Source organism: Drosophila arizonae, chromosome 3 (assembly GCF_054131065.1).
Source record: "Drosophila arizonae isolate 15081-1271.41 chromosome 3, UAZ_ARI_1.0, whole genome shotgun sequence".
NCBI lineage: Eukaryota > Metazoa > Arthropoda > Insecta > Diptera > Drosophilidae > Drosophila > Drosophila arizonae.
In genome coordinates, this window is record NC_142923.1 from 27134654 (window position 1) to 27149207 (window position 14554).

The 14554-nt window shown below is 38.2% G+C and overlaps 1 protein-coding gene across 4 annotated transcripts in view; it reads right to left on the reverse strand.

Annotated features, from left to right (window-relative positions):
- Positions 1-242: 242 nt before the first annotated feature.
- Positions 243-14554, reverse strand: part of Lim3 (Lim3 homeobox protein) — a 34925-nt gene continuing 20613 nt past the window's right edge. The window contains exons 1-7 of one of the 4 annotated variants that reach the window (XM_018003435.2): positions 4875-5387; positions 2916-3090; positions 2608-2810; positions 2353-2545; positions 2130-2281; positions 1876-2070; positions 243-1544 (exon numbers count right to left, since the gene is read on the reverse strand). In XM_018003435.2, the coding sequence (XP_017858924.1) occupies positions 1222-1544; positions 1876-2070; positions 2130-2281; positions 2353-2545; positions 2608-2810; positions 2916-3090; positions 4875-4983 (1350 nt within the window). In that variant the 5' untranslated portion in view covers positions 4984-5387 and the 3' untranslated portion in view covers positions 243-1221. Of the gene's footprint in view, positions 1545-1875; positions 2071-2129; positions 2282-2352; positions 2546-2607; positions 2818-2913; positions 3091-4874; positions 5388-14554 lie in introns of those variants that run through there. The other 3 variants (XM_089465147.1, XM_089465146.1, XM_018003432.2) reach the window with 3 other exon arrangements.

Genomic DNA, 14554 nt, shown 5'->3' on the forward strand with positions numbered 1-14554 from the left:
AGTGTAACGGTCGAAGGAAATTTTTGGAGTTTGAAATAAAATGGGATATTTGTTGGAGGGAATAATGCATTTAAAGGGTTTATCTTTATCTATCATAAGAAAAAGAAAAAGAACTATTAATTAATTGCTGTAAAGTTTGCAAATGGAATTAAAAGGCGAAGACATAAGCCAGCACGATTCCTAAATCTTAATTACTTTCAAAGTCAACTATTATGGGGAGAAAAATATGAAAAGACGAAATATTTAACAATTGTTGTATCATTTATTCTTACATGTCAAATAGTAATTAATTTATCGCATTTTTCTGAATTTTTTAAACTTATTGTAATACACAATAAATTTAAAAATTCGTTATTTGTTTTACGTAGTTTGCATTTTGCTGAAATTTCTATTTGCTTGAAATCTTTTTCATGTTTTTTTTTTTTTTGTTTTTCGTTTTTAAATTTTTTGTTTTTGTATATTATTTTCTGTTTATATTATTTGTTTTTAGATATATGTATGTATGTATATACGACATCACTTTTTCGTAATTGATATTTCTCCTATGCAATTCATGTATTCCTATATAAAGCAATAAATAACTTGTTTTGGGAGCTCAGCTTAATAAGTGTTGTGCACTGTCTCCCAATCTTTGTATGACCCTATACAGACTTAGTTTAATTTAAAATGTAGTTCTTCTTGTTTACTATACACAAATATACAATATTTACATTACACTAAAATATCAAAGTTCAAAGTACAAACAAAAGCGGTCAAGGAAGTGGATGTAATCAACACACTCATTATTATTTAAGCCTGTTTGTTTTAAAGCATCGAACATTGATACATATACGAATGTTCGTTATCTTCCATATATAAAAACTCAATGGAATACGGAAACTTGAGCAAATTGTGTTACGTTAGTAAAAGTAAAAAAAAGTAGTGCATATGCGTAAATGCAGTCAGCGAAGAAACAAAAGCTCACGCTGTTAACTATAAAGCTTTTCAGTTGTTACTCTGGCGCCCAACGCTGTTAGCCTACTATTAGTCAGTATCTCAGCACTGTTAACCGTTGTCAAGCTACAGGCGAGCTTTCAAAATGGCGTCGCTAGCGCTGCTGCTGCGAAGTATGCTTTGCTGTTGTTGTCACTGCTGCTGCTGCTGCTGTTGTTGTTGTTGGGCTGCGGCGAGCAGCAGACTTCGCGACTGCATTTCAAAGTAACGCAAAAGGATTTTTGAGTATCAGTAATGTACGCCAGGCGTTGCGGGAGGGTTGGCGGCGGCATTCGCATTGGACGTCGACCCACTACTATGGTTGTTGTTGTTGCTGGTAGTGCTATTCGCATTGCTGCTGCTATTGTTGTTGTTGCTAGTATTATTATTATTATTGTTGCTGATATTATTATTGGTGCTGCCCGAGTCGCCCAGCCAGGAGTCGGGACTAGGCGGAAAATCAGGATAGCCCTGATCGGGACTGGAATCGTTGCTCAGATCCGATACATTGTTGCTACTGTGCAGGCGATGATGCGATTTACTTGCGTGCAAATTAGCACCAACTGCATGATCTGAAAAAGGAGCAGAAGGAGATGCCAGAAATCAGTGACAACTAATAACCAATTAGATATCTTAGGATACATATATACAAATGAAAATGTAGATATTGTTTTATATGAATTTCAATTATATATGTCTCTATGTGTGGTGTACATAATTTACGTAATACCTATATATCCCAGGTTCTGTATATCTATAAATTTATATCGATATAATTTTATTTCGCTGTCTATGCCTATTGATATAAGAATCATTTGCAGTTATCCACTCAATCTACCTCTTCTGTCTATTTATCTAACTACTAATTATTTGACTTATCTCTACCTTTAGATAGATGCTTACCGATATTTGTATAGACAATATTGTCCGGATAGGACCCAAACGTATGACTTTGGCCCGGAACTGGGGGCGAGCGACTGCTCGGCGGATACTGCGAGGGACTGGAGCTGCCATGCATATAGGAGCCGCGTATGCTGTGCGGCGAGGCGCCCTCGTCCAGGCCCAAATTGACGGTGCTGTAGCTGTCGTTGCTAAGATCTGAAAGGAAATCCAAATAAATTAAATAATTGCGATTTTGCTTAGTGTGGGCTATGTACCATGATGACTGAAGCTGTCGTAGTCCACTTTCAGTTCATCCTTGTCGAGGAATTTGTCAGTGCGCGGCGAGCAGTTGCCCTTCATGGAGCGGAAGTATTGGCTCCAGCGCGTGCGTCCTGCATCCTTTTTCAGTCGCTTCTCCTTGGCGCGCCTGAAAAACGGACAAAATGGCGAGTGAGTAAGGTCTGGTTCTTGGACCTACCAGCCCACCATCTAGCCCACCTGTTCTGAAACCACACTTGCACCACTCGCATGTCCAGGCCCGTGTCCTGCGACAGTTGCTCTCTCACATGTCGGGCGGGTTTCGGACTGTTATTGTATGCGGTTTTCAGTGTCTCCAGCTGCTTGGCTGTGATTGTGGTGCGTGGCCGCTTATTGGGCTGATCCCCATCCAGCGAGCCGTCCAAGTAGAGACCTGCACAAGAGCTAACTGTAAAGTAACCCGTCGCATGTGAGGCAGAGAATGAATGAACGTACCCTTCGCCTTGGCCTCCTCGTAGTCGCGCTTGCAGATGAGCTTGCGATCCTCCATCAGATAGAACTCGTCGCCCGTGTTGAGGGTGCGCGAGCACATGGCGCACAGGAAGCACTGCAGATGATAGACGTTGTCCTGGGCGCGACGCACCACCTGGGTGGGCGGTATGCCCATATCACAAGCGGAACACTTCGTACCATAACGTCTGTTCGACCCGAACATTGGCAACGGGGCAACGGGAGATTTTCATTAAACCGGTCAACAAACATCGACGGCCTCGATGCGACAGCCGTTTGAGAAATTTACTTACTTGAAGAAGTCCTCCTTGCAGAACAGCTGACCGTTCCGGGCGAAACACTTGTCGTTCAGCTGGGCGTGGCACTCGCTGCACTGCAAACACTTCGCATGCCAAGTCCTCTCCAGCACCTTCAGTATAAAGCGATCCAGGATCAGCTCGTGGCAGCCGCCACATTTCGGTATCGTTGCTGTGGATGAATATCAATTGAAATCATATATTATCTGTCTATAGTGTATCTCGATCGATGATAGGTGTATATATTCTAAATTGTGGTCGCAGGCTCGTTAGTGTTTCGCCTTTTCGCCTTTTCGATTTACCGATTTGCATTTCCATTTATTTGGTTTTGTTTATATTTTTGGAAAATTCTCTATTAACTTCTCTCGTGCTAGTTTCTCTCGTAAATCAATTCGAAATGAATTTTAATTGAGCTATTTGTTTGTAATTTGAATCTGGACTTGTCGTCTATTTAAAAACTGTCATTATGAAAAACAAATGTAAATGGGATAAGTGTCGGGGCCGGGTCGTAGGCGCTTCTTTTTCTCGATCAAAAGTGGACTTTTAACGGAACGAAGGAGAGATAAGTAATTATATCTTAGTCCAATGATTTGACTATTAAAATATTAACTTAATTACTTACAAATAATAATACAGCAATTTAAGTTAGTTAGCTATTTTTTCTAAATTATTCTAAATTAGTGTTTGGAATTCCTTCACAAGGAACCTCGAACCTTGAATAAAATATTTTTATGTGAACGAACCGCTTTATTTATCATTCCTTTAGATCTTCTTTCTTATATTTACTTTAATGTTCTCATACTCATAAATAGCACAATATTTATTGTATAAAATTGACAAAATTTACAATTTATTTTCATCAACATAGCACTCGTCGAAATTAGTAATACGAAAATATTAATTTCTATTGAAATTTTAAATGGCGACAGTGTGTTTATTCTGCTTTTGGATTCTTGGACAGTTTTTGACTGCACTTCGAGAACTCATCTTAAGGGGATAGCACTCCATCTAATCTTTGTTAATTAATCTAAAGAGGACTTCCATCTATTCACCATATACAATCAAGCATATGGGTGTCTATCAGAGGAAATTAAGGCCTTACACCTTATAGGATTCTTCTTGGTAACGATTTATTATATGTGATTTGTTTTATTTCTAGAGCTCGAAATCACTGAATTTAATATATTATTTTGTTAAAGCGAAATTGTATTATTTATACAACTCAGCTCTAAACTACTTAACAAAACATTGCACCCAATAATAGAAAAATCGACTGCAAATAAATCTGCAGAATTTCTATCATTAAAGGGTTAAATCTCAACTTTTATAATTTCCATAGGGACATCGATATCATCAGAATTATTTTATTAAATTTAAAAATAAATACTGTATGATTTGTTTACAATATGATAATATGAATACTATCAGCTAGTTCTTTCTTAATATTGTAAATTCATATATCCTAAATTGGATAAATAATTCTCTCTTGGATTATTAAAAAATTTGAGTAATTTGAAATGAACTAAATATTTGGTTATATGGTTATAGAAAATAGTGTCGAACTAATCAAAATAGACCGATAAGTGTTTTGCAATATATAAAATATTTACTAAATAGAGCTAATTTTTGAACATTCTATGTTGCTTTGGTTGATTGGATTATTTCCCTTAAGTCAATTTGTAACGATTTAATGCTTATCAAATGATCAATTAAAGCAGTTAAAATGTATTTAGAAACACTTAGTATATATTTGGAAAACAGTTTCCTTTAATTTTCTCTATTCTTGATTTTTGTTTATTGAGTAATTTTCACAGAATATTTTTCTGTTGCATTTGGAAGTTGAAGGAAAATTTATTATAAAGGTACAAAAAGTTTTGGAATATTTTATTTTTCCCTTTTACATTTGTGACTTTAATTGATACCGTTATCGTTGTTGTTTTGTTTTAGAAAACTTACACAATAGAAACTCGGGCAATTGACTTAGGTTAATGGGCGGTACGCGATCGTCACATTTGCCATTGGACAGAAAGTCACTTTTGAACATCATTAGCTTCAAAAGCTCCATGCCTGGGCGATGTAGGATGGGCTAGATGATGGCTAAGAGCGATCGTGCTTCTATACATATATATGCACGTATATTTGAAGGACGCTTTGCTTAAGAAACTACGCACGCACACACATACAAATGCACGTTCATCGTTTACACATTCAACAGCATTCAATGCAATGGTCACATTTTTGGCATTAGGTTTTTAACACATTCCGTGTGAGGATGGCGCATGGCCATTGGCCGACGGCGACGGCGACGATGACGACGACGACGACGACGACGACAACGACGAAAAGGCGATGTAACAACAACGGCTTTACCGTTACCAAAGTTTACAGTTTGAAATGCGGCGCACGAATGACGACCGAGCGCTCGTGGAGCAAGTGCGGCGGCGTCAGCGCTTGGAAAGCAACTGACGAACCGCTGCTTTGCTTTGCAGTCATATGTTGTTGATGGTGGTGGGTGAAGGTGGCACACACACACACAAACCCACGTTCACTGTGTTGCTGTTGTTGCTGCTGTTGCTGACATAATCACGCCAATAGCCCAACCCTTAGAAATCAGACTGCACTTCCAATTGGAAACTGCTGCTGCACCCTGTGCTGTTAGTTATCTGTATATACATATATATGTGTGTGTCTCTGTGTGTGTTATTGTTGTTTTTGTTGTTGCTCATATTTTGGCTGTGCCAGTTTTCCAAGCTTGCCTTTTTGTCTTTTGGCCTGAACAATTGAGTTTGGGTTGGTCTCCCATCAACTACACCAACAAAAACAACAACACGGTTCGCTTTGGCGGGGAAATTGCATTGTAACACATTGCTTTTGCCTCTATCTGTCTCTGTATAAAAGCGCGCGCTTGTATGCGTGTATATGTGAGCGATTCAGTTTTTCGTTTTGTTTGTGTGTGTATGTTTTTTTTTTGTATATTTATGCCTGGGATTGGTTGTTTTGTGTGCGTCGACGTTGCGCCGTCGCCTGAACTTTTCGGGGAGTGGTCTCAAAGCTTTTTCAGCTTTTTTCGCTCACTCGCTTGCTATCTTATAATAGCTCTCTCTTTCGCTCGCTCTCATTCCATGCTCTCATCTCCCTCTCTGCTATATTGTCTGCGTCCAGTGTTGCGAATTTGTACGTGTACTAAAAATATACATAAATATGTTGTCACATACACACGCATACATACATACATGGGCATACAGCACTTGGCTGCCAGTGCGTTATTGTTGTTATGATATGTACTGTTGTGACATTGTTTAACTGTAAAATGACCTTAAAGCTGTTAAATTTGGTGTCTGGCCGTCAAGTTGATCGACTCCCATCACAATACGGGAAACAGTTGCGCGTTAAAATTGATTTTGCCACACACAAGTCCGGCAAGCAATTCGTTTGTTTTTTTTAATGACGTTTGCCCAGCCACAAATGCCAAAATAAGTGCGAGCTAACCTCACTACCAGAATGCTAATTGACTATTGGGGTTTCTTATTTGTTTTTGGCATTTTATTTATTTAATTTTTTTTTTTTAATAATCAATCAATATGGCTTCCAGGCACTTTCGAATCAATGAAAATAAGCAACACAATAGAATCTGTGTGCATTTATAGAGTTTGGGTATTGTGGCATACTTAAAGGAGCGACACAAGAAATGTAATGACTGAAAGGGAAATAAAAAGGAATTTTAATTTACATGCGAGTGACGCAGGTAAAAGCCACATGGTCCCAGCTGTGACCGCTATCGAGTGCGTCTAAAACTGTGAGAGTGTGCTTACACACACACACACACATACACCCGCGCACAGTTGCGTACGTAGGCGAATCGGGATCGGTACAGACAGCTGACAGAGGGAGAGACAGAATGAGAGAGAGGAGAGGAGCAGCTTAAATATGATAGAAACCAAAAAGGCAGCCGTGAAATGTGCGCTAAAGCAGGGATTAGGTTTTCTGCAGCCTGCTTCAGCTTCAGTTGCTGTTGCTATTTTTGTAATTGTATGTATGCATGTATGTGTGTATGCTTTCATGCATTTGTATGTGTGCATGCGACTGCTTGTATGGCTTAGCACTCTTTGCTCTTCACTATGCTCTTCTCTGCTCATTCGCTCGCTCTGCTTTTTGTCTATCTTCAGTATAGCAGCATTAAGGAAATGCTGAGCTTGCTGCGAATGTTGTTCAAAAATTCATATTGCCAAAAAATGGCATTTGGAACTGGACACGCATGCCACCTTGTTGCATAATCGCAGCATACCAAAGAGCCAGTATACAAGATTGAGGGGGAGAGCGAGAGAGAGAGAGAGAGAGAGAGAGAGCGAGATAAATACACACACACTGTAAGCGAGTAAGCTGCCAGCAAGCGAACAAAATGGCTGGCTGTGGAGCCGTTCTCTCATGTCGTCTTCGTGCTGCCAAATTCACTTGGGCTTTAGCCTGTCTTGTAGCTGGCGTTAAAACCTGCTAGCGTCTCGCTTCGTCGTCGTCGTTGTTTTTGTTGTTGTTGGTTTTAAGCTTTCGCTTATTTGCCTTGGCTTTGCCTCCAAACGCCGCCAGCTGGTCAAGTGCTTTAAAGAGTATATACGATGTGTGTGTGTGTATGTATGTTTTTGTGTACATGCATGTGTATGGCTGTGTGTTTTTACTAATTTATGTCCCTACACATGCACTTAAGACAATTTCTCAAAGATTTTAACAGTGCTCGGCTTAAAAGATTTTCAAATCTCAGCAGCCAGCAATTTATGCAATTGACAAGACTTCTATTCATACATTTATTTGCATTTAAATATATACATAAATACAGATGAATATATTTTAAAATTTCGTATTTACCCACTGCTAAAATCTACCTTAATCAACAACATTTTAGGCTGGTTAAGGTTTCATATTCGCAATTTCTCTTTGTTTGTTAGATTTATAAACAATTTATATGCGTTTCATTATTATGATTAAGTCACCATAGAATTTGGAAAAAGAATGCATAATTTAAGCTCTATTTTTCTCTTTTACCTTTGCAATGTTAATTGAATGATATGAACTACAGTTTACTGAATATATGAAGTTCCGAGTCAGAAAGTCTTTTAAATTGTATAATATTTTGATATTATAAAGTAGTTTAAGTTAAAGAGAATTTTTAAGACATAAACTCTTTAAGTTAACAATTATTATGAGATTTCTGTTATCCATTTGGTCCTATTAATGATCGTTAAATTTTTTTTGCATACTTTTAGGGTAAGCGGAATAAATTTATTTAATTAGCTTTTTAAAGAACATGCGCATGCATGCCTACAAAGCTTTGTAGTATCACCTTCAATAAAAATCCACATAAATATTTTATCCCTGTGGAGAGACAGAAGATGATAGAAAATAATCGAAAGATGATAGAAAATAATCGATTATTTTCTATCATCTTCTGTCTCTCCACAAGGATTGAGATCTTGCAAACCTAAGAGATAGAAATATTGGCTAGACTATTAATATTTGATATATTGATAAGCTTTTCATTTAGAATAAACAGAGAGCTTATACCTTAGTAGATGTGTGGTTTCTGTGATTTTCTGTAAATTTTATGTGATAACGGATCTCTTGAATTAAGAAAAGAAAAATGATTTGTAATGAGGAAAAAATTAGCATGTACAACGACACAGCTGTCTCCATTAAAAATTGCCCAAACCGTCGAGTATTACAATTTATCAGAGGTTAAATATTATTCATGTGAAAAGGTGATGTAACGTTTTTTTTTTTTTTGGGATTCAGGAAGGAGATTAGAAGGAGATTGAAATTTGACTTCGTATATATATTATTTTCGATATTACTTTATTCTCTTTCTTTAATTTATCTCGATTTTATTATACTGCCAGCTGAGAAATTAATATCGTCCGCGTATTAACAATTTTATCTTTTTCTTATTATTTTTTCTTAATTTTGAAGAAAAAATATAGAAAATTCTTACCTACCAAAATTAGAGATATCTCAGCTGAAAAGCTATACTGGTATATGTTTCAAATTTCAAGTGCTCTAGCTTTAATAGAGGTGAAATAATAAATATTTATATGGTCAGTCGGAATTTCACAAAATTACTTCGTAAACAGTTTTTTTTTTGCTTTTTTTTTTTTTAGTAAACTGGACATTCTGTTAAAAAATCACAAAAGAAAACTTTGTAAAGCAATAGAGATTCTGTAACATTAATAATACAAGTCTGAATATTTGTTACACTTGACAGAAGACTTCGGACCAAAATGCAAATGGTTTTACATTAAACAAATCAAAAACTTGTTACATACATTTCCATATTAAGTGTTTTCATAGATTCCTTTCGAAAGATAGCTCAGCAATATGAGTAGTATCGAAGTGGTATTTGCTATATATAACATCAGGATGCCTGTGTTTGTGTGACATATGCTCGATATTTGTTGCTATTGGAGTGACAACTTAATTAGCCCTGGGGCTAACTTTCGAGTACCTCGGACAAAATGTCTGTAATCAAGCGAGGATATTAAATAGAATGTGTAAAATGTGGATTGGGGGCATGGTTACGCCTACGCCATTAGTTGCAAGCCAAACAAAAGACCCATTTAGATAAGAGTCGGTGGTCAAATTCATAATCATAATAGAAGTGCCTGGCTATTTATAGAGTACATATATAATATACTATATACATACATGTGTGTGTATGTGTGTGTGTACGCGTGTTTGTGGGATGACCAACTAAAAGTTATTACGAAAGAGCCATTGCACTACGAAAAGGGGTAAACCGTAACCGGATAGACAACGTAGAGTCCGCGATAAAACATTGAAAGCACTCCAAAAGCATTAATAAACCGTCACCAGGTGGGCCAGGGGTAGCAGGTAGCGGCCGGAGCGTAGCGTATGGCGGGCGGGGTGGTTGGCGAGTGGGTGGGCTGGGTTGCCTGGTAAGTGGACACACGTGAACTTTACACCTTGGCCAGCTGTGCGCCTCATCGCGTGTTCACGAGTCGTTTTGGTCGCGCCACACGCATCCATTAGGATTCAAATTGCGCACGCGGTGCCATCGGCCGACTTTTTATGCGTTTTGGCTTTCTGGCTTTGGCTTTGGCTTTTTATGTCATGCAAAATCCATCCGAAGTGGGTAAATAGGGTATATAGCTTTTGTGGAAATGCTTGTAACATGAGAATGGAGGAGGTGTCCAGTCTATATAGTAGATAAGTTTTGATAAGTATATTTAGCTGTTGTATGTCCGTTACTTCGTCCACCTCTTCGTTAGTCCGTTTAGCTGTCTAATGTGTAGCTGTCTCTTTCAATCTCTTTCAATCTATTCGTCCGTCTGTCATTTCTGGTCTGCCTGTTCTTCTGTCCTTCCATGCGTTTGCGATCAATAACAGAAACTGCTCCTCCCGCAACATACTATGCTACGCTATTAACAGCATTCTGTTAATAACATAACTCCAACACCAGTTCTCCTACTGGTTCTCGGTACTTAGCGTCTCGCTGAGTGCTGCGTCCCTCCCCCTCTTGTGACTTGCCTCTCCTGGCATTGACACAAACATATCTATTTTATCATACAATTTATACAAAAAACACAGCTTTCATCTTACCAATAAAGCCGATCTATGCGACGCCCCCACTACGAATAGTGCTAACATAAATATACTAAATTATCAAAACCTTTTCCCATTTGCATTAAGTTTAAGACTAACATCGATCAATTAACACAATAATTTAACAAAATATCAATTACTTTTCCTATTTATATGAAATCGATTAAAATCGATCAAAATGTCCTTTACATGACTACATATCGCATCGCTTTATGAGCAGAACTAATATATATCAATTATCAAGATTCTATTTCTGCCTCTTTTTCGAATTATTCCCATCAAACTCAGAAAATATAATGAAAATATAGTAGTTATTCATCACTAACTATGTAAGAATCTTTTGCTCAGCATATTCACCAGTCGGTCACATCCAACTGGAGCAGTCTTATTGGCTGGATTGCCCTGGGCTTTTTATTTAAGGTCATCAAGAAGCGAAGTTTTGGGTTGGTTGGCCATTGCACGCGTTGCCACTTTGCATGGGGAACAGCACGCGGCGTCATCTGCGCTCGAGTCAGGCCGCATATTATCTAATTAGAGGCACTTCAAAACATTACAAAAACTTTTGCCATTTGGGGCAGCTAACTAAGTGTCTTGTATGCCTATAATGAAAAAGAACAACAAACAACTGACATTTGGTTATGGTCAGGGCTAGTCCATTCAGTCTCCTGTAGCCATTAGCTTGAACTGAGAATTTGCTTAACGTGTTCCGTCTTTTGTTTAGAATTTTTTTTTTTTTTGAGTCTTAACAATTAGCGGTTTAAAAGTAGCAAAAGTAAAATAGCTATTTTCATTTATTGAAATAAGTGAGTTTTTAAGTAGGGCTTTGCGGTCTATAAGACAAGGGAATCACAAATAGAGAGTAAAGTTTTGGAAGCTCTTTGATGGGTTAGATTTATATTTTCTCACTTCATTCTATTTGACTATTTCTGATGTCTTCTCTTTTCATATATTTTATTTTCTGCTATGCCCTGCTATTTGGATTGTCTCTATTTCTATATTTTCTGTTTAGCTGCCTTCATGTATTCGCATGTCTTTTCTTCACATCTCATCTCTTCTCTTTTTATTGCTATTTATTATTATTTACATAAGTTATTTCCCTATTCCATCTTCTATTTCTTCATGTCTAATGCTTTTTTCATAGAATTCATCTTTTCGGGAGTGATCATACAATAGCTGAGATCGGAAGACTGAAAGGCATAATTGGAAAAAAATAATATAATCAGAGAACCCTTGGTAGACTCATAATTTTTCTGTAACCAACGAATTCTAAGAAGGCATTGGAATTGCTTGGGCCTTGTTGGCTGCTTTAATGATGTTGGAAGTCGTCAAAGTTGATTAATACAGTTATCATAGCGAGTGGGCAAGGACGAGGACAACGACGACCCATCAGTTTATGTTGAGCTCGTTCAATTTGCTGGATAATCAATTTGGCCAACACTTTCGCGGCTAGTGACAAATGTTGAGCTCGGACCTTTGGTCGTGTTGGGTATAAACTATTTATCATAAGAGTGCGAGAGAACTATATAGGTCTATGGGCGCGGGTAGCAGGGAGCGGGAAACGAACGGGCAACGCCCATTTAACGCAGCGCCAGTCAGCGCATCTGTTCCAAAGCATTTATCAAAATGTCAATGCAGCACTTAACCAAATCCATTAAGTAACTCCATGGGCACTCATACAAACCGCCGAGCGACCCCTCAAGCAGTCAGTCATTCAGTCAGTTTGTCATTCAGTCAGTTTGTCAGTTTGGCAGGCATTCATTCATCTATTCATTGGCCATAAAAAGCGCGCAAGGCATTGTAAGCCGCACCACCCACTCACCCACCAGTTGTGCCACCCGTTAAACTCCTGCTCCTGCTATTTCCTTTCCCATGGAGTAAATGCGTCCATTTAGTGGCAAACAAGCGACAGATCCGCTTGTAATCCTTTAAGTGTATGCAATGGCAGTAGCTAAGGGGCGGGACACGGACTCGCTCTGGTGACAGCAAGTGCAATAATTTGTTTGCAGTTTCCCCCGTTAAGTGCTCTATTTTGTACAAATGGAAACATCACAGTCAGAGAGCCAGCCAAACTCTCTATCTCTCTCTCGCTCTCGCTCTCGCTCTCTGGCTCTTCCTCCTCTCGCTCTTTATGTGTCTGTTTCTCTTTCTAAATTGAATAGCGAATGCGCGTTCAAGGGTGCTGCTGAGCGTTGTTGTTATTATTTCCCTAACGAAATCAATTCAACAAAGTCAAACAAAAGACGCTGCGGGGTAGTGCTCGAGCACTATGTATGTATATTCGACTGGCATAATATCCGACGCTCTGATAAAGTCAAGTTACGGCCTGCTTATAGCAAACAAATGAGCACTGTGGGCAAAGCCAAATAAATACGTGTTCAAATATGCATCAAGCAAACGAATGAGAAGACGCAGGCTGAGGCCGCATTTATAGTATTCCATATTTGCAGTTTTAGCAATGATTTTATATGTGAGAATCGAATAGAAAGGCGCACATAGACGTAGATTTTAATTTAATGAAAGTGAAACAATTCTGGCTTTGTTAAATGCGAATTTCAGGTAAAGTCAATAGTTAACGTACGTATATAAACTGAAATGTATTGAGTAATATTTATAATAAATAATAATAATTGCCCGAATTTTGAAAAATTTATTTTGTATGAGAATGAACTATACAAATAAATGTATTGAGCAAGCATCACAATGAAAGGAGTTAATGTCTGAATATTTTTTATGAGAATAAGGAAGAAAGACCTCATGTTTGTCTACAATAAATCAATTTATAAATAGTAAATTTGATTATGCAAAAAAAGTACAACTTATTTACATGGCAATCAGAGAGGTATGTATGCAAATAAAGCGCTTCCTTGGATTATTTTAATAAACATAAGGAACCAATTGAGCAAAGTATTATTTTTATAACTTGTTGTGAATTGATATTGAAAAATTTACCAAGAATTATTAAACATCAAATTTTATATCAAAAAACTTTTTGCGCTATAAAGTAAAATCTTAACTAAAGACAAAGAAATTAATTCTTATAAATACAAAATAACACATCAAATCACTTTAATTTTTAAGGAATTGCTTATATTAATAAAAAAAAAAAGAAAAACAAATAAATAAATAAAAAATCATTGACTACTTTGCCCAATTAGTTTACTATATTTTGTAGACTATACATCAGAATGAGTGCCAATTGTACATATAATATATATAAATACGTCAGCATATCGGAACCAGTCCCGTATCAGTTATGACGAAATCCCGCTGTTTGTTTAGAGCAAACCCCACTGCGTGGTCGCTTGTCGAGAATAACCCTCGGTAACCGAGCGGAGGGTTAGCATTCGAGTTTCCTCGTTGGCATTGATGACATATTGGTGTGTCCTGTGTCGTCGTGTGGCTTGGCTGGTTGCCTGCATCCTTACGAGGAGGTGGGGTGCGAGCGAGTGGAGGAAGTCTACTGAAATATTTTTTATTGTTCCGCCGGTCGACTCGCTGGTATTTTGCTCTACATACCGTTAATGTGGAGCGTTTAATGCTTTTAATGTAATAAAAACATTTGCAACGTTTCCAGGGGCGTGAGACACCTTTAATGTGGCCAGACGGCTGCACGGGAGGGGTGTAAGGCCAGGGGTGGTGAGTATAGTTAAGTGGTGCACAGGTTTTACGTTAATTCACTTGTTGCTAGTCTTGAGGCTCTGCTCGTTTGTTCCTGATGCCCTTTGAAGTGGGATCTTGGACAGCGAGAGAGACAGCGAAGGAGGTAAGGACGGAGGTAGGGAGAGAGAGGGAAGCGTTTGTTGATTGCCTGGCAGCAGCTGTGCAAAATATTCCTTGGAGCAACGGCAAGCCATTGGCAAGGGTTTAAGCCCAACCACTGACCTCATGAATAATGCGAGCCGCACCCAGCGAATGGCGAATGGCAGCCAAATAGGCGAATGTGGAGAGAGTGGAGTTGGCACTCCTATGCGAGTGCAGACAGCCGTTGCCAGGTTTATTGTACAACAAAAGTGGGTAAGCCATAAAAC